We start from the raw sequence: 15,276 nt of genomic DNA on the forward strand, positions 1-15,276 counted from the left end.
ATAATGCGATATTGACGGAATTCGCCACTAACATGCACAAATCGTTATTCTGTGGGTCAACGTACGTATCGTCGTAGTGTTATGTAATCACAAAAGTTGGTTGAAAAGAATATGCACCAGGGGGCTACCGACGTTCCACATCACATGACCTGAGCGTAGAGCGGAGAATGGGCAGAAGTACTGCCCTCTCTGTGTCATCCTGTTCACTTGGAACAAGGCAGTGCTCCTGTAGGGTGATTACGTGATGCCTCCGCAAAGCGAATTACGCGACTCCACTGCTTGGAGAGCAATTGGACGACTGGAAGCTGGTCAAACACAGCAAGTTGTGGCAGCAGCATGTGGAGTGTCGCAAAGTGTCATCTGTAGACTGTGGAGGCGTTTCCAGAATACCGGAACGGTACGAAGACGACGTGGGCAGGGTCGGACAACATCAATAACCCCACAAGATGACCGGTATTTGGCATTACTAGCGCGTTGGAACCGCCGAATGAATGCTACCGAACTGCAACGTGAGTTCACCGTGGCTACGGGAAGACGCGTATCGACGCAGACAATACGGAATCGCCTTCATCAGGTAGGCCTGTATGCCCGTCGATCGATGGTGTGCGTGGCCTCACTGCACCTAACCGGAGAGCCCGCAGAGAGTGAGCTGAAGAACATCGTGCGTGGAACCATGAACAATGGCAATCGGTTTTGTTCAGTGACGAGTCTCGGTTCAGCACGTATCCCGATAATCGACGACTATTTGTATGGCGAGAAAGAGGAACACGCAACAATCCACAATTTGTGCAAGAACGACGTGCGTTTGGTGGTGGTGGTTCTCGTGTGGGCCGGCATCAGTATCGGTGGTCGTACAGACCTCTACAGTGTCGGGAATGGATCGCTGACAGCAGTGCGATACCGTGATGAGATCTTGCGACCCATAGTTGTACCTTACGCTGCAGCGGTAGGGGACACATTCATTTTTATGGACGATAATGCTCGACCTCATCGGGCACTGCTGGTGGACACCATGGTTGACGAGGAAGGTATCGAGCGAGAGGACTGGTCAGCGTGCTCGCCTGACCTGAATCCTATTGAGCATGCGTGAGACGCACTAGGGCGACGTATTTGCAAGTCTGCAAACACCTCCCCGGACTCCTCAGGAGCTTGAACAGGTCCTGATCGAGAAGTGGCACAGAATCCCCCAAGACCTGTTGGATAACCTGATTCTCTCTATGCCACAGCAAGGCGCAACAGTTTTAGCGGTTGCTGACACCACACACCATATTAGAGGTCCATTTCCATGAAGCGGCATTGCTCTCTCAGAGTCCATCGTTGGTGAGTCCCATGTCACATGTTGTTGTTGAGCACTAATTTTGCCTTCATGTTCCACAAGTGGCCTTTGCCTTGCCTGTTTGGCATGTGTTAGCCTCCCATTGACTGGCATTCTTGGTTTTCATACCTATCTATCGTCTGGCTGTCCATGCAAAGTCTAAACTCACATTATCCCCTAATTCTTTTGAGCAGTGTATATATGTGTGTATGTATGTATATTTTATATATATAGGCCTATAGATATGTATATTTGCAGGTAACAATATGTTATAAACACATTCTTACTTTCCAAAGAAGTGCATGTGGGATGGCAAAACGGATCCGGATCCGAAAGTTCCGGATTCGGATCTGAAAATTTCGGATCCGCGGATCCGGATCCAAAAAATTTTAGGATCTGCCAGGATCCGGATCTGGCCATCCCTACCGTCGACCCGAACTAGCGCTACACTGAGGCTTCGGAAATTCCGCTGTCGTTAATGTCTTCAGCTTTGGACCCGAACTGGAACTAGTAGTAGACTTCGTTACTGTACGGTATTTAGTCCTTTTCATCTTCGAATCACTAGATCTTATAAAGCCACCAATGGACACTGACTGATCACTAATCGGCATATGAACTGTCACACTTACCTTTGAATTCTCATTAACCGATTCTGTTGTACATATCAACTTGGAAATTGAAGCCGCGTATTTTAACCTCATTATATTCTAGAACATTCCGCAGATAAAACGATAATGTTGCCAGTAGTTCGACTCCTTCTCTTATTCAAGAACGTTTCCTCGTGCGCTTTCCAGAGATTAAAAAATTACAATGAATCGCCCTACGTGTGGCGCTACGTTTGCAGCTTCCAAATGCTGACAAGTCTTTAGCTACATACTGCTGCGACAACACCGAAAGCTCAAAAAAAGTTTTAATGCAATATTATCAACAACAGGGTTATAGAACATTCTCCGTGTTGCCTTGGTAAGTATTTCTCTCCTTATGTTATCGGCACACTATTAAAAAAAAAAATCCTAATTTTATATAGTGTAAACTGAAAAAAATTAAGGGGGACTCCAACCCCCTGATCCCACCTTGGATACGCGCTATTAACAATAACAGGGTTATAGAACATTCTGTGTCTTGCCTCGATAATTATTTCTCCCAAATTATCATCACATTATTCAAGAAGCCATGAACCTAATTTTATGTAGCGTAATTTCCTGAAGGAGGTGCTGGAGCCCCCTGATTCCCACCTTGGATACGTGCTTGACTCGATAATTATTTCTCTCCTTAAATTATCGTCACATTATTTTATTTCCCACCGCAATAAACCAAAAACCTCATTTTATCTATTGTAAACAGCAAACTTTCGGGGGGGAGGGGGCTCGAGCCCCCTAAGCTCCCCCTTGGATACGTGTCTGTAGCGAGTCAATTTAAACTAAACATCACTCATCCTGTTCGTCGCGATTAGCCAAAAGTGGAAGAAGACGCTAAATAACAAAAACAAATTTATCCTCATCGTGGCGATCAACTGGAGAATCTTAAAAGTAGCGTAAAATTATTAAAGGGAAATTCCAGGAAATTCATATCAGAATATGCACGGACAAGAACTTTCCTTAGAATTAGACATTTAAAATAAATGCAATAGGTTAGCTGGAAAGAAAAGCCGGCAGTGGACTACAGCCTACAGGGACAAGATATCACGCAAATAATGCTTGAAAAATAAACTATGCATTGTTTCGGAATGAGTGTATTCTTCTATCGAGTATTTGATCTCTTGTTGTCAAATTAAATCAACAGCTTTGGTGTATAATATCAAAAGATGCAAGAAAACACAGCGTTTCATGGGCCATCTGCTATATTCTCCGCATAGCTTTCTTCCGCTCGTGTCCTCTTGGTGACCTCACAAGCTCTAGCCAATAACGTGCAAGTTGCGGAGTGGCCCCCTCTGGGTACAGCCAACAGATTCAATCACGTCATTTGGACAGTCTAAATGACATACTAACGCCATCTGTTGGATTAACCTTGTAACTACTTGGGAACAGCAAATAGGTCATATTGGGTTGAGTTACCTTATGAGGGGACAGATATAGGGTAAGTAAGGTAACCAAATTTCGGATACTTAATTTTAAATAATAATTATATTACCTAAATGGAAAGAAAATAATCTGTTAATGTCCATATTGATGGGACCCATTTTATTTTGTCAGACAGTAGGAAAAATTTAACATTTTTCAAATGCATGGCATTTGGAAGCCTTAGCTTGAGAGTTTATATTAATTCAAATTTCACTTTATTGTTCTAATGAATTATGTTGCTGTGGACTCGTTAAAATTGCTTATGATGTGGAAGCGTTCCTCACTAGTGGAAACTTCATCAGTACATCACAAAGGCGATTCAGAAAACATTTCAAGAAGCGTGAAGCACCACCTCAGAAGGTGATCCTGCAGGCTGTGAGAAACCCTAAGGCCGACAAGAAACCTTTACGTGGGGGACCTCGAACGTCTCGTACTGCAGAGAACATTAAACGCCTGGTGAATACAGTCGAGCAATATCCCAACTCCAACAGTCACTGCTGAGTGCTACAACGACATGTTAATCACCTTTTGTTTTCCCTAAACGAGGCGGCTCGGTCTTGCACAAATGCTGATACAACAAATGGTTTCGATTGGATTGATTTGGTGTTTTAAGTCCACTTTATGCACAGTAATGCTAATTTAAGTCCACTTTATGCACAGTAAGGCTAATCGGAACTGGACCTACAGTTTAAAATGGGATCCGAAGCACTACGTGCCTCCACCGGGTATCGAACCCGGGACTCCTTGGGTACCGGGTTCGATACCCGGTGGAGGCACATGGCACAGTGGTTCCGATTAGGGATGGCCAAACGGATCCGGATCCGGATCCGAAAGTTTCGTATCTCAATCCCATTATAATATTACCACACCTTCAAAGGTATTATGATCTTCTATTACAAATACATTTTTCATTAGTTAGTCCTTCAAGATTTTTTTCAAGTGTTGTTCCTAAAATACTTTGCTACGCATCGGCTAACACACTCGTGCACAAAAATAATCTTACTTGTTTAACATAAAATGTCAGAGGTGATTTTATAAATGCCATGAAACGAATATGTATTCATTCGAATGTAGGAGGTGCATTCAAGTTCTAAGGTCTCCTATTTTTTCTTTCATAAACAACTTACACAACAGAGATGAAACTTCATTCACTTCTCAACATAGTCTCCCTCTAGACGTACACACTTCTCGCAACGTCGACGCCATGATTGCATGGCCGCCGCGAACGCTTCTTTAGGGGTCTGCTTGCCCCACTGGAAAATGGCCGATGCAATAGCAGCATGAGAGGAAAATGTGCGGCCCCGGAGAAAGTCCTTCAGCGTTGGGAAAAGCCAAAAATCACTAGGTGCAAGGTCAGGGGAGTATGGACGGAGCATGTGATTCACTTCAAATTTGTTTTCCATGAGGAGGTGCGTTGTCCTGATGAAAGAACACAGCTTCAGCCATTTCCGGCCGTTTCTTTCGCAATGATGGAAGCAACTTGGTCCTCAAATCAGTTTCATAGTTTGTACCCATCATTGTGGTACTCTTAGGATAGCATTGCGTGAGTATAACGCCTTCGCTGTCCCAAAATATCCCATTCCTCAGCAATGGAGTGACTGGCGTCTGGTTTGTGGGCGAGGCTCCTTTGGTTTGCTTTCATACGACGTTCGACATTCCCTGAACTATCAGACCCACGAACGCACATTGCTCACGTCCAAGACACCACCACAGCAAGTCTCAGTCAATTTAAGATGAATATCGATGGGTGTTACTCCACGCAGGTGAAGAAAATGGATAATAACACGCTATTCTTTCGATGCAAGTGATGTCATTTCCAGTATCAAAAAAATGTCCGTCGTTAGATAGCGCCACTAGCTTCCTATGGGCCGTTTCGTGCTGTCATCTGGCCTCATCAACCTTCAAGAATGGGTGCTTTTTCTCAAACAACTCTCACGTCCATAACTGCTTCTAGTATTGAAGAAAAAAATAGGAGACCTTAGAACTTGAATGCACCTCGTATTTGAAATGGAAAAACACATAAATGTGAGACATTCCATTCCAGGATGAAACCTTTAACACATTTAACAAGATAGAAATGTTATACAAATATTATACAGTTACAGTTTTAAAAATTAAAATAAAACATTATAATATATGCAGTGTCATATAATTACAAAGTGTAAGACTAACAAGGGAGGTTATCTAAGTGTCCCCCTCCGATTTCCATGAAACTTGGCAGATGTATAGAGGAGCCCAAGGGAAGAAATACGTGTTTTTTTGTTTCGGCTAAAAAAAAACGGTTTTAGTGGGCAAACCCCCTTCAAATGTCAAAATGAGGACAAATTGAAGTGGGCATTTGACCCCTGTGCCCCCTCCGATTTCTATGAAACTTCGTAGGTGTATAGAGTGGCCCAAAGGAAGAAATACGTGTTTTTTTTTGTTTCGGATAAAGAAACTGTTTTAGGGGGCAAAACCCGCCTCAAATGTCAAGATGAGGACAAATTGACGTGGGGATCTGACCCCTGTGTCCACCTCCGATTTCCATGAAATTTGGCAGGTGTATAGAGGGGCCCTATGCACCCCTGCCCCCGCCAAGTTAGGCCTATGTGCAACAGGTTCTTTCACTTGTTTCCTTTTCGAGGGTAATTTGAAGGATGTTAAATAAATAACGCAAAATGCTGGACTGGTGTATGTTTTCGTCAAAATTATTGTGTGCGAGAGAGAGAGGGGGGGAGGGAGGGAAGGAGATAAAGAGAGAGAACAATTAGCAGTCTCTATCATAGACAGATTAAAGACTTAACGGGATGGGCTGAGGCAACCGCCTTTTGCGAGAATCCTTAAATGTCAACACCCTTCCATTAATGCAAGAGTAAATATAGATATCAGAAATGATACCGGGACGAGCCAAGACTAAATTGACCTTACCCCCTCCCCCCACCAGATTGTAAATTCGGGATACATCCTGCTTGGTATCATTTCGAATATTCAGCTTACTCCTTGCAACAACATTGCCCTTAAGAACGTACTTGATTTCTTAAAATTGTCTTGACTGAATACCCGAAAACACAATTAGTGCACATCTGAAAAGGCAAGTAACGCATAATGCCACAGTTAAGTGAACTTATGCTCAGTTGGATCCGGATCGAACCCAAGACTCATTGATTACAAACCGACAATGTTACCTCGGCGCCTGTGGCGACTTATCTCGTCGTCTGCCCTAGTTAGGTTTCTGGGATACCGACAGATGGGGCGATTGTAGCATTTCTGCAAAAAAAAGGTTTGCATTCAGGAAAGGTACGAGTTAGTTTATTGTTGTTATTCACTTTTTAGTTAATTATTGTGATTGGTAAATGTAGTTTCTCAATGTTCTGTAATTCATTCACTGTGTAAGTATAAATTTAAGTATTAAGGATTCGACTAGGATTAATTTCCGTACGTTGGATATAAATAGCGAAGCCACGAGTCTATGGCGATAGGGATATTCAATTATCCATCTTGTCGTAGAGATATACACATTTTATAGATTTTATATGGAATCGTAAGAAGTAAATGTTAAAAGATGTGTCCACTGTTGCCAATTTAGCTCTTTTGGAGTCAGTTTTGTGCACTCATTTGGCTCCTAAAATTTCGAAATCTTACAAGGAGCTTTTTAACTGTAGTAGACACGAAGGTGTCTTTTGGTATTATACTGGCAGTAAATGCATATTCACAGTATGTATTCATGATATCTAAAAACTTTCGTTCGAAGCTCCGAACTTAAGAGAGAAAGAAAGAGTTTGCCTATAACAATGGGAAGAAACTTTGTTGCCAGTCTTTTATCAAGCTTTTCTAACCTAATTTAACCTTGTACATGTTTTAAAAGGATGTCCTGGAAATCCTGTAAAAGTAAGGGAATATACTTTTTCTGGAAAAGTTATTGAAATATCAGGGAAATTTACAAGAAAATGTCAACATTTGTTCAAGATGGATTGATTTAAATCAGGTTGATTTAAAGAAATAATTTATAGAATAATGTACATAAGGATTTGGTAGATATCAGAATCACTTTTGGTGTAAGCACATTAAACTCGTAATCATTGAATAGTGTTTATTAGGCTCTAAGAAAGGAATATATATATATATATGCATATATGTACTGAAGGGATGAAGCTCATACTGAGTTGGTTGAACTGAGTTGGTGTTTGATTTGATTGATTGATTGATTTAGTTTATTTTACTTCGCGTCTTGTGCCTCTTGGCTAATGTGCAAAGATGGGGATGAGTGATGAAATGATGAATTTGATGAATGGACATTCACAAACAACCAAGTCCGAGCGGGACCCTTGGAGTCGCTCCGCGATGTACTAACCACTCGGTCAAAGGATCCGGCGAGTTTGTGTTTGAAGTCCACTTTGTACACAGTAAGGCTCGTCGGGACTGGACCTACAGTTTAAAGTGGAATCTGAACCACTATGTTAATAACTATGTTAACTTCACTTAAGTCCTTTATTACATGGAGTTAATAACTATGTTCACTTAAGTTAACTTAAGTTAAGATCACTTAAGTTCTTTATTACATGGAGTTAACGAAATGTTCAATTTCACTGTGTCTTTCACTTAACGATCCATATTTGAGGACCCACTACCACAGACAATTTACCGCTATACGTGTACTAATAGACTTCGAGTGTATACCGCTCATTTTGCCTGTTCGCTCGAGCGAATAAACTAAATTCCGTACGTTATCTAGCGTCGTCCGTACGAACTATTTGGCGCTCGAACGAAATCTTCTTCCTGCAGCACTTTAGAACACTTGCAACCAAGATAAGACACCAATCTCTCTCTCTCTCTCTCTCTCTTGCAAAACCGATGACACTGACCTTTACCTGCAAAAAATTAATTTCATTTCATAATATTTGATAGCACGTGTGCCATCACCACAACCGTGACCACTAAATGGGTCGTTTCGTAACCAATAATATCGAGCTTAGAAACCCCCTTTCACTAATCCGCGAAATTACAAACTCTTATTGGCCAATGCGATTTCCACCGACATGTAATGTAAGCTTTAGATAAATATTACCATGCAACCTTCACAGTTTGTGGGTTGCATTCCAAGAATATTCCACATAAGATACACACGCTTTCCCTTTTCATAGAACGTTTCAAGTTGCAGAACGTTTAAACTTTGATTTGGTTTAATTTACTTCGCTTTCTGCCACTTTTGGCTAATCGCGAAGATGAGAATAAGTGATAATATGATGAAATTGATGAAAGGGCACTGACAAAGAACAATCATGCACAGGCCGAGATTCGAACCCGGGACTCCTGGCGTCCAGAATGTTTAAAAAGTAATAGGAAATAGTATGTATTTATTTATATATTCATTCACTCTCAAAATTAAGTGTAAAAGCATTATATCAGAAATACAATGCAATATATCAGAAATATATGGAACTTTTCGAACCGAAACGACACGACTTGTGTTCTCCTAGAGAGCTTTAAGGGAGATTTCAGACGGAAGCGACAAACAGCACGCCACACATTCCGCTTGAGAACTAGCCAATCAGCACCATAGTTTCACATAGTATCGGCATGACAGACGGCACAAGCCTGCGTTTGATTGGTGAAATCCAGAAGCGACATATCTCGCCTGTCATTTGTCGCTTCGGTGTGAACTCTCCGTAAGAATCAAGCGGCAGGCGAGGAGCTACACGAAGATTTCACACCGAAACGTCAAGCGACAAGCGGCATGTAAAGTTTGGGAACGAGCCATACAAAACAACAACGTTTCACATCGTAACGGCTAAACATACTTAGGGTTCCTATACTTTCTGGATTTTTCGGTACAGTACCGGAATGGTATAGTTTGTTCCGGTGTTCCGAAAAGTTTCTTCGGGACGCATTAATATTCCGGATATGGCAGGTAAGCAGCAATGATTAAGACCATACTTTAATGAATTTCGTTATTTATTGATTTGTTGTTTTAAGTCCACTTTCTGCACAGAGAGGCTAATCTCGACTGGACCTACAGTTTAAAGTGGGATTCGACCGGGTATCGAACCCGGTACCTCTTGATTACAAGGCAACGACGTTACCACTACACCATCGGAGAGGCCCCTTCGTTATTTATTGGTTACATTCGTACATCGTACATTCCTATGCACGAATCTATTAAGGTAGAAAAAAAGTCCTGGAAATTATTTTCAAGTCTTGATTTCTGATTAGTTTTGTTGGAAAAACATGTCGTCTAAAATTAGTCTCCAACGCGGTGTTTTCATTTTGATCATCGACCTTGCAAAACATTTTTGAAATACCTTACCATATTTGGAACCCTATGGCAGTTCAGTGTTCTTTCCATAATAATTAAGGCGTACACACACACTACTTTTTCGGGGCCAGGCCCCCCTTACCAAAACGAGTCTCGGATTTTCACTCTTGAAATATAGCAACCCTACCCTTACTGGATATCGTATTGAGCAGGAGCGTATATTCTAGCCTATCTGCGAAGCCTGAAGTCTAGAGAATAAAATTCAGGAGAAAAATCGATCAGAAATTGTAAATAATATTATTCATATCAGTGAGATGATGATGCTGATTCTGGAGTTGGCAACCTGATTTCCTATGGGTTGGCAACCTGATTTCCTATGAGTTCGCAACCTGATTTCCTATGGGTTGGCAGCCTGATTTCCTATGTGTTGGTAACCTGATTTCCTATGAGTTGGCAACCTGATTTCCTATGAGTTGGCAACCTGATTTCCTATGAGTTCGCAACCTGATTTCCTATGGGTTGGCAGCCTGATTTCCTATGTGTTGGTAACCTGATTTCCTATGAGTTGGCAACCTGATTTCCTATGGGTTGGCAACCTGATTTCCTATGGGTTGGCAACCTGATTTCCTATGAGTTGGCAAGCTGATTTCGTATGGGTTGGCAGCCTGATTTCCTATGTGTTGGTAACCTGATTTCCTATGAGTTGGCAACCTGATTTCCTATGAGTTGGCAACCTGATTTCCTATGAGTTGGCAATCTGATTTCTTATGAGTTGGCAACCTGATTTCCTATGAGTTGGCAACCTGATTTCCTATGAGTTGGCAACCTGATTTCTTAGGAGTTGGTAAATGTATTTCTATTCATAGCCTAGGACCACGTGACATAGTGAGATAGCCCAGATATCGGACTCAGTATACGCCACTGGATTATTTTACTTTGTGCCACTTTTGGCTAATCGCGAAGATGAGTGATGACATGATGACATTGATGTAGAGACACTCTCAAAGAACACCCATGCTCAAGCCGCGATTCGAACCCGGGACCTCTGGCCTCACAGCGCTCTGTACTGACCATTTCGCCACGGAGGTTGACTGGATACCGAATTGAAATGACTTCTGAAAAATTGTTGCTGCAGCAGTGGCGCAACCACAGGGAGGGCATGGGAGCATTTCCCCCCCAACCTCGACGGAAATCAATTCTAGGAAGGGGGGGGGGGGCAAACATTGATGGCTAAGGGCACCTTCAGGGAGGCACAGAGGAGCAATTACCCCCTCTATTTCAAATTTTATGCAAATAAAAATACATTTCGTAAAATTATCTTGATCGCTTCGCTCGCAATGTAATTGTTTTCCATAATGTAATTGTTTTCTATAATGTAATGTATTTCAATAATATGTGTTGTATATATGTATTGAATAAACTTTGAATACGTGCACAATTTAGTGTTAGCATGTTGCATATATATTTTCTTATTTTATGCGCTCCATGTTGCATATGTGTAAAGATATCTATGTATCCCAGAGGCGTATTCTGGGCGCATGCGTCAATTGTGGGAAAATAATTATTACTTTCTTTCACTTGAGATCCAAGAAATGTAATACAAGCTTAGTTGAGCGCTCTCGTGTAAAATAAATACTTCTCCTATATGAAGAAATTAGAATGTAGAAATGCTCATTAATGTCGTCGCAGAGCAAGCTGTCCGATGTACCGCATCAGCGAAGGAAGACTTTAACGTGGGCACTTCTTCCCTCCCCTTTCCGCTTCTTCCCCTTCACAATGCGTGAATATCGCGTTGGCTGCATGCTGTCAGGTGACAGCTACAGAGAAGAGTATGTTTGTTGTTTCGTTGAACAAAGAGGTGGCAGCGATTGATTTTTTCCCTTGGAGGTACAGTGCAATGCACATTTAGTTTAAAGTTTGGTTTATTTTTATTTCTGGGCCTCTTTCAAAGTTCCACATGGCTTAGTGCAGTATTTTCCCGAAATATTTTTAAAAAATGACGGATAATGAAACAGAGGGTGTGATACAGGATTATTATTATTATTTGACTTTGTAAAGTTAAAGAATGAGTTGACAGCTCTCTATTCTTCCCCCGAGTTTGAAAATATACCTGTACATGAACTAGTACCATATATGAACACGAGCAATATTCATAACATTATATGAGTGAAACTTACAAGTTGGCAACACTCATTTTGTCAATACCAGCTTCAACTGCATCAGTGTAACGATCTTTTTCAGCATTAAGAAGAATCAATAATTATATTAGAGCAACCCAATCGCAAGAAATATTAAGTGCGCTTGGTATATTATCCATTGAAAAAGAGTTGCTTCTGAAAATTAAAGCATTGTCCTCATTTTACGAAGATGTTGTAAGGGAATTTACCACTCAAAACAGAAGAGCAGAATTTACATTTAAATTATTTTAATTAAGTCTGGTCTTTTGTTCCTGAATATCTGATTGTAATTTAGGCCTCTACTATAATGTTATTTGCATAAGCCAAACAAACCTAAATTGTGAATCTCCAATGTAAATATAAACTGTTTATAAATATCAAGTGATTTTATAATTTTATGAAGACTTCCACATCAGACATCAAACCTGGTGAGTTTTGAACTTTATTATCCATATTTTATTACTTTATACGTTATGTAATATTTAGTAATGTTAATGTGCAAATCGTCAACTATTGAATGCGTATAATGCTATCCCCATTCCATAATATATATGTTTTAAAAAAATTGTGTACAGCATGCCCTTTATGAAAATCCAGGATACGCCACTGATGTATCCCCTTTCCGATTTCCCTACACTTATTTTCCCTTTCCTTTTTTACTCTTTTATATCTTTCTCAGCTTGTTATCTCTTTCTCCCTTTCACTTTCTCTCGTTCCATTCTTCAAATGTTTCTCTTAACTGGCACACACACACACACACACACACGTGTGTGTGTTTGATGTCTTTCCTCTTTCTTTTCTAATCTATTCTCGCATCTTGTTCCACTTCTTTGTCCCCGATGGACACAATTATTTCAAGGAAGTGTTTGTGTGTGCTCAGTCATACGTTCTAATCATATTCTCTCATTCATGTCAATGTAGTGAAATAAATGTGAATCGGTTGCATCACATTTTGTCCTTCAAGTGCAAAACATACAAGGCACATACCCTCAATTTTATATGGCTATCCGGCGACAGTGATAGACAGTGGTGAAGAATTAAATTACTTTCTCGTAATTTAAATGCATGTTCGTGATCATTTTATTTTCATCATATGAGTTTTTGACTGAAACTTAGGGGTTAATGATCACTTTTCTTGGCTTACAAGATTATTGCAACTGACAAATGTATCTGGATGTATGTTTGCAGTAACGGCGATCGGGTGCCAAAACTTGGGGGCAAGGACAGTTTACTTTTTTGGTAGAAAAGTCTTGGCATTAAGAGGCCATAGGGCGGATGCAAGAAGTGGCAAAATGTGGCGGGGGAACTTTCCCCCCCTTGTTCCTCCTAATCGCCGCCACTGGATATTTGGATTAAAATTAATGTCTTATTGAGAATGTACACACACACACGAGGAAAAAAACAATTCTTTCTTCATTCTGCATAATGTATCCCAAGGCTTATGAAAGGCTATTTTGACAAGACATCGCCCAAAAGTAATAATGAAGTAACAGTGAAATATCTGTTAAGAATGGAAGAGATTATTTGCTAAGTTGCTATTCGTTTTCTGAAGTTAGTCTTCGTTACTCATGCGGGAGAAGTAACACACGTATGGTTAGATGAACATGCACTGAGGTAACAAATAGTTTAATTTAGTAGAATGTGATTTTGGACACAAGGAATTCATCGAAATTGATCACCATACCCGGCAATTCGTCTCTTTATCACAGATGACTTGGGTTGTATGGCGTGACCTTTTCGAAAGCGCTCAAATGTAAACCTCTACCCTGCCCAGCATACCCTGGAAACTTTAATCTTGCAGGTGAACGAATCTCTGGCGCCTGAAACCACAGTCTAAATAATAATTTGTGGGGGGTTGTATTTTCAGTGTCTGCGTGTATTTGTTTTCGCCCTTCGTCACTTTCACCTAATCACCATTGAACCTCATCGTCGCCATTAGCTAAATTAGCAGAAAAGTGACTTCACATAGAACAAATCAGTCTAATCAGCAACAACTTACTCTTCCAAAAGTGGAGCTTCATTAGTTCATACCCTTCGAAAGTTGAGGTGGTAGTTTCAATTTCACATTGTTTCATTCTTGGATCAAGGCAGCTAACTCCGTGAACAATAACGTTGTTTTCCGAAAGTCTCAAATATTTGTCTCTGGCAATACACGCTTGCTAATGAACGCATCTTCTGTGGTGATAAAATGACACGTTTCCTGTGAGTTCTTTCTCGAATGGCATAACGTTGTCGCCTTATAATGAAGAGGTTCTGGCTTCCACTGCCCCCTCCCCTGGTGGAAGCACAATGCACACTGGTTCGGACTCCACTTTAAACTGTAGGTTTAGTCCCGATTAGCCTATCTGAGCATAAAAGTGGATTTAAAAACAAACAAACAAAACTTTTCTTACGAATACTTCGTGACACCTTTTTTCTTTACTTCATCTGCATCTACAGATTCTGTTGACCTTTTCGGCTGAACCTCTGATGCTTCTAAAGTTTAAACCATTCTCATCGTGATTGATTAGTTCTCTGACGCCCTCAAAACAAAGCTTTCCTACCAACCACTTTCTTCTTTTAATTCCACGTAAGTTAATCACAAGAAAAATTGCATCCTTACGTAATTGATAGGCTATTATCAATTCAATAATTCTGTAGATTTATGCAAACTCACATAACTGTTACATCAAAATGTATAAACCTCGGTATTATTGTGATTACTTCTTGTTAGTATTTATTAGTAGAACGAATACAAAGTTGTTGTTTGTATACCACGTAGATATTTGAAGATGACATGTATGTAAAAATTGTAATGAAATAAAGAAAGAGACACTTCTGGAATTTCAATGTAGACCTAATTAAAAAGTCGAAATAATGTATTGTGTTGCTGGAGGAAGCAACGCTAAGATGTTTTTTTTATTTGTTTATTTAGAGATTATTTTAATCATAGGCAGGCCGGGATTTATATATGTGAAGACCCGGAGCTTACAACACCAAGACCCCACCCCAATCCCCTCTACAGTTTCAGTTATAACTTTTCGCTAAGCTACATGAGGTGGTTAGTTATACGTATTTCTACATTTTTCATCACATCCGAAGTACCTCCTTTTTTTCTTTATGCAGTACTTTTCCAAGCAGTTTTCCCCAGAGAAGGCCCTGAGCTGCAACCCTCAAGGTCACCTTAAATCCTGACCATACCCTGCATAATTTTGCACCTCCTAAAGCTACTAGCTGCTTCTAATCATAGAAGTATTCAATTGATGACAGTTTATTTTGTTTGAAGTTCTCTAGTAATTCTTTTTGCTTTCTAATGACGAAGTTAAGACTGTTTTTTATGGGACGATGATATGTGAACATTTCTAGTATAGATAATATTCATGAGTAAAATATACATGTAATGAACACCAGAATACACTTATTTATTGAAACATTCACATATCCCCAAGTGTATGTACTTAGTGAATTTGATTGGGCGGACAATCGGGTGGGCACAGAATTTCTTTGGGTGGG

At 40.4% G+C, this 15,276-nt stretch overlaps 1 protein-coding gene across 1 annotated transcript; it reads left to right on the top strand.

Annotated features, from left to right (window-relative positions):
- The first annotated feature begins 244 nt into the window (after nt 1-244).
- Nucleotides 245-1,090, top strand: LOC145996362 (uncharacterized). The gene has a single exon (XM_083132792.1). The coding sequence runs from the start codon at nt 245-247 to the stop codon at nt 1,088-1,090; it is 846 nt and encodes a 281-aa protein (XP_082988918.1).
- Nucleotides 1,091-15,276: the final 14,186 nt, after the last annotated feature.

The sequence above is a fragment of the Lepisma saccharinum genome, chromosome 12 (assembly GCF_977018435.1).
Source record: "Lepisma saccharinum chromosome 12, izLepSacc3.1, whole genome shotgun sequence".
NCBI lineage: Eukaryota > Metazoa > Arthropoda > Insecta > Zygentoma > Lepismatidae > Lepisma > Lepisma saccharinum.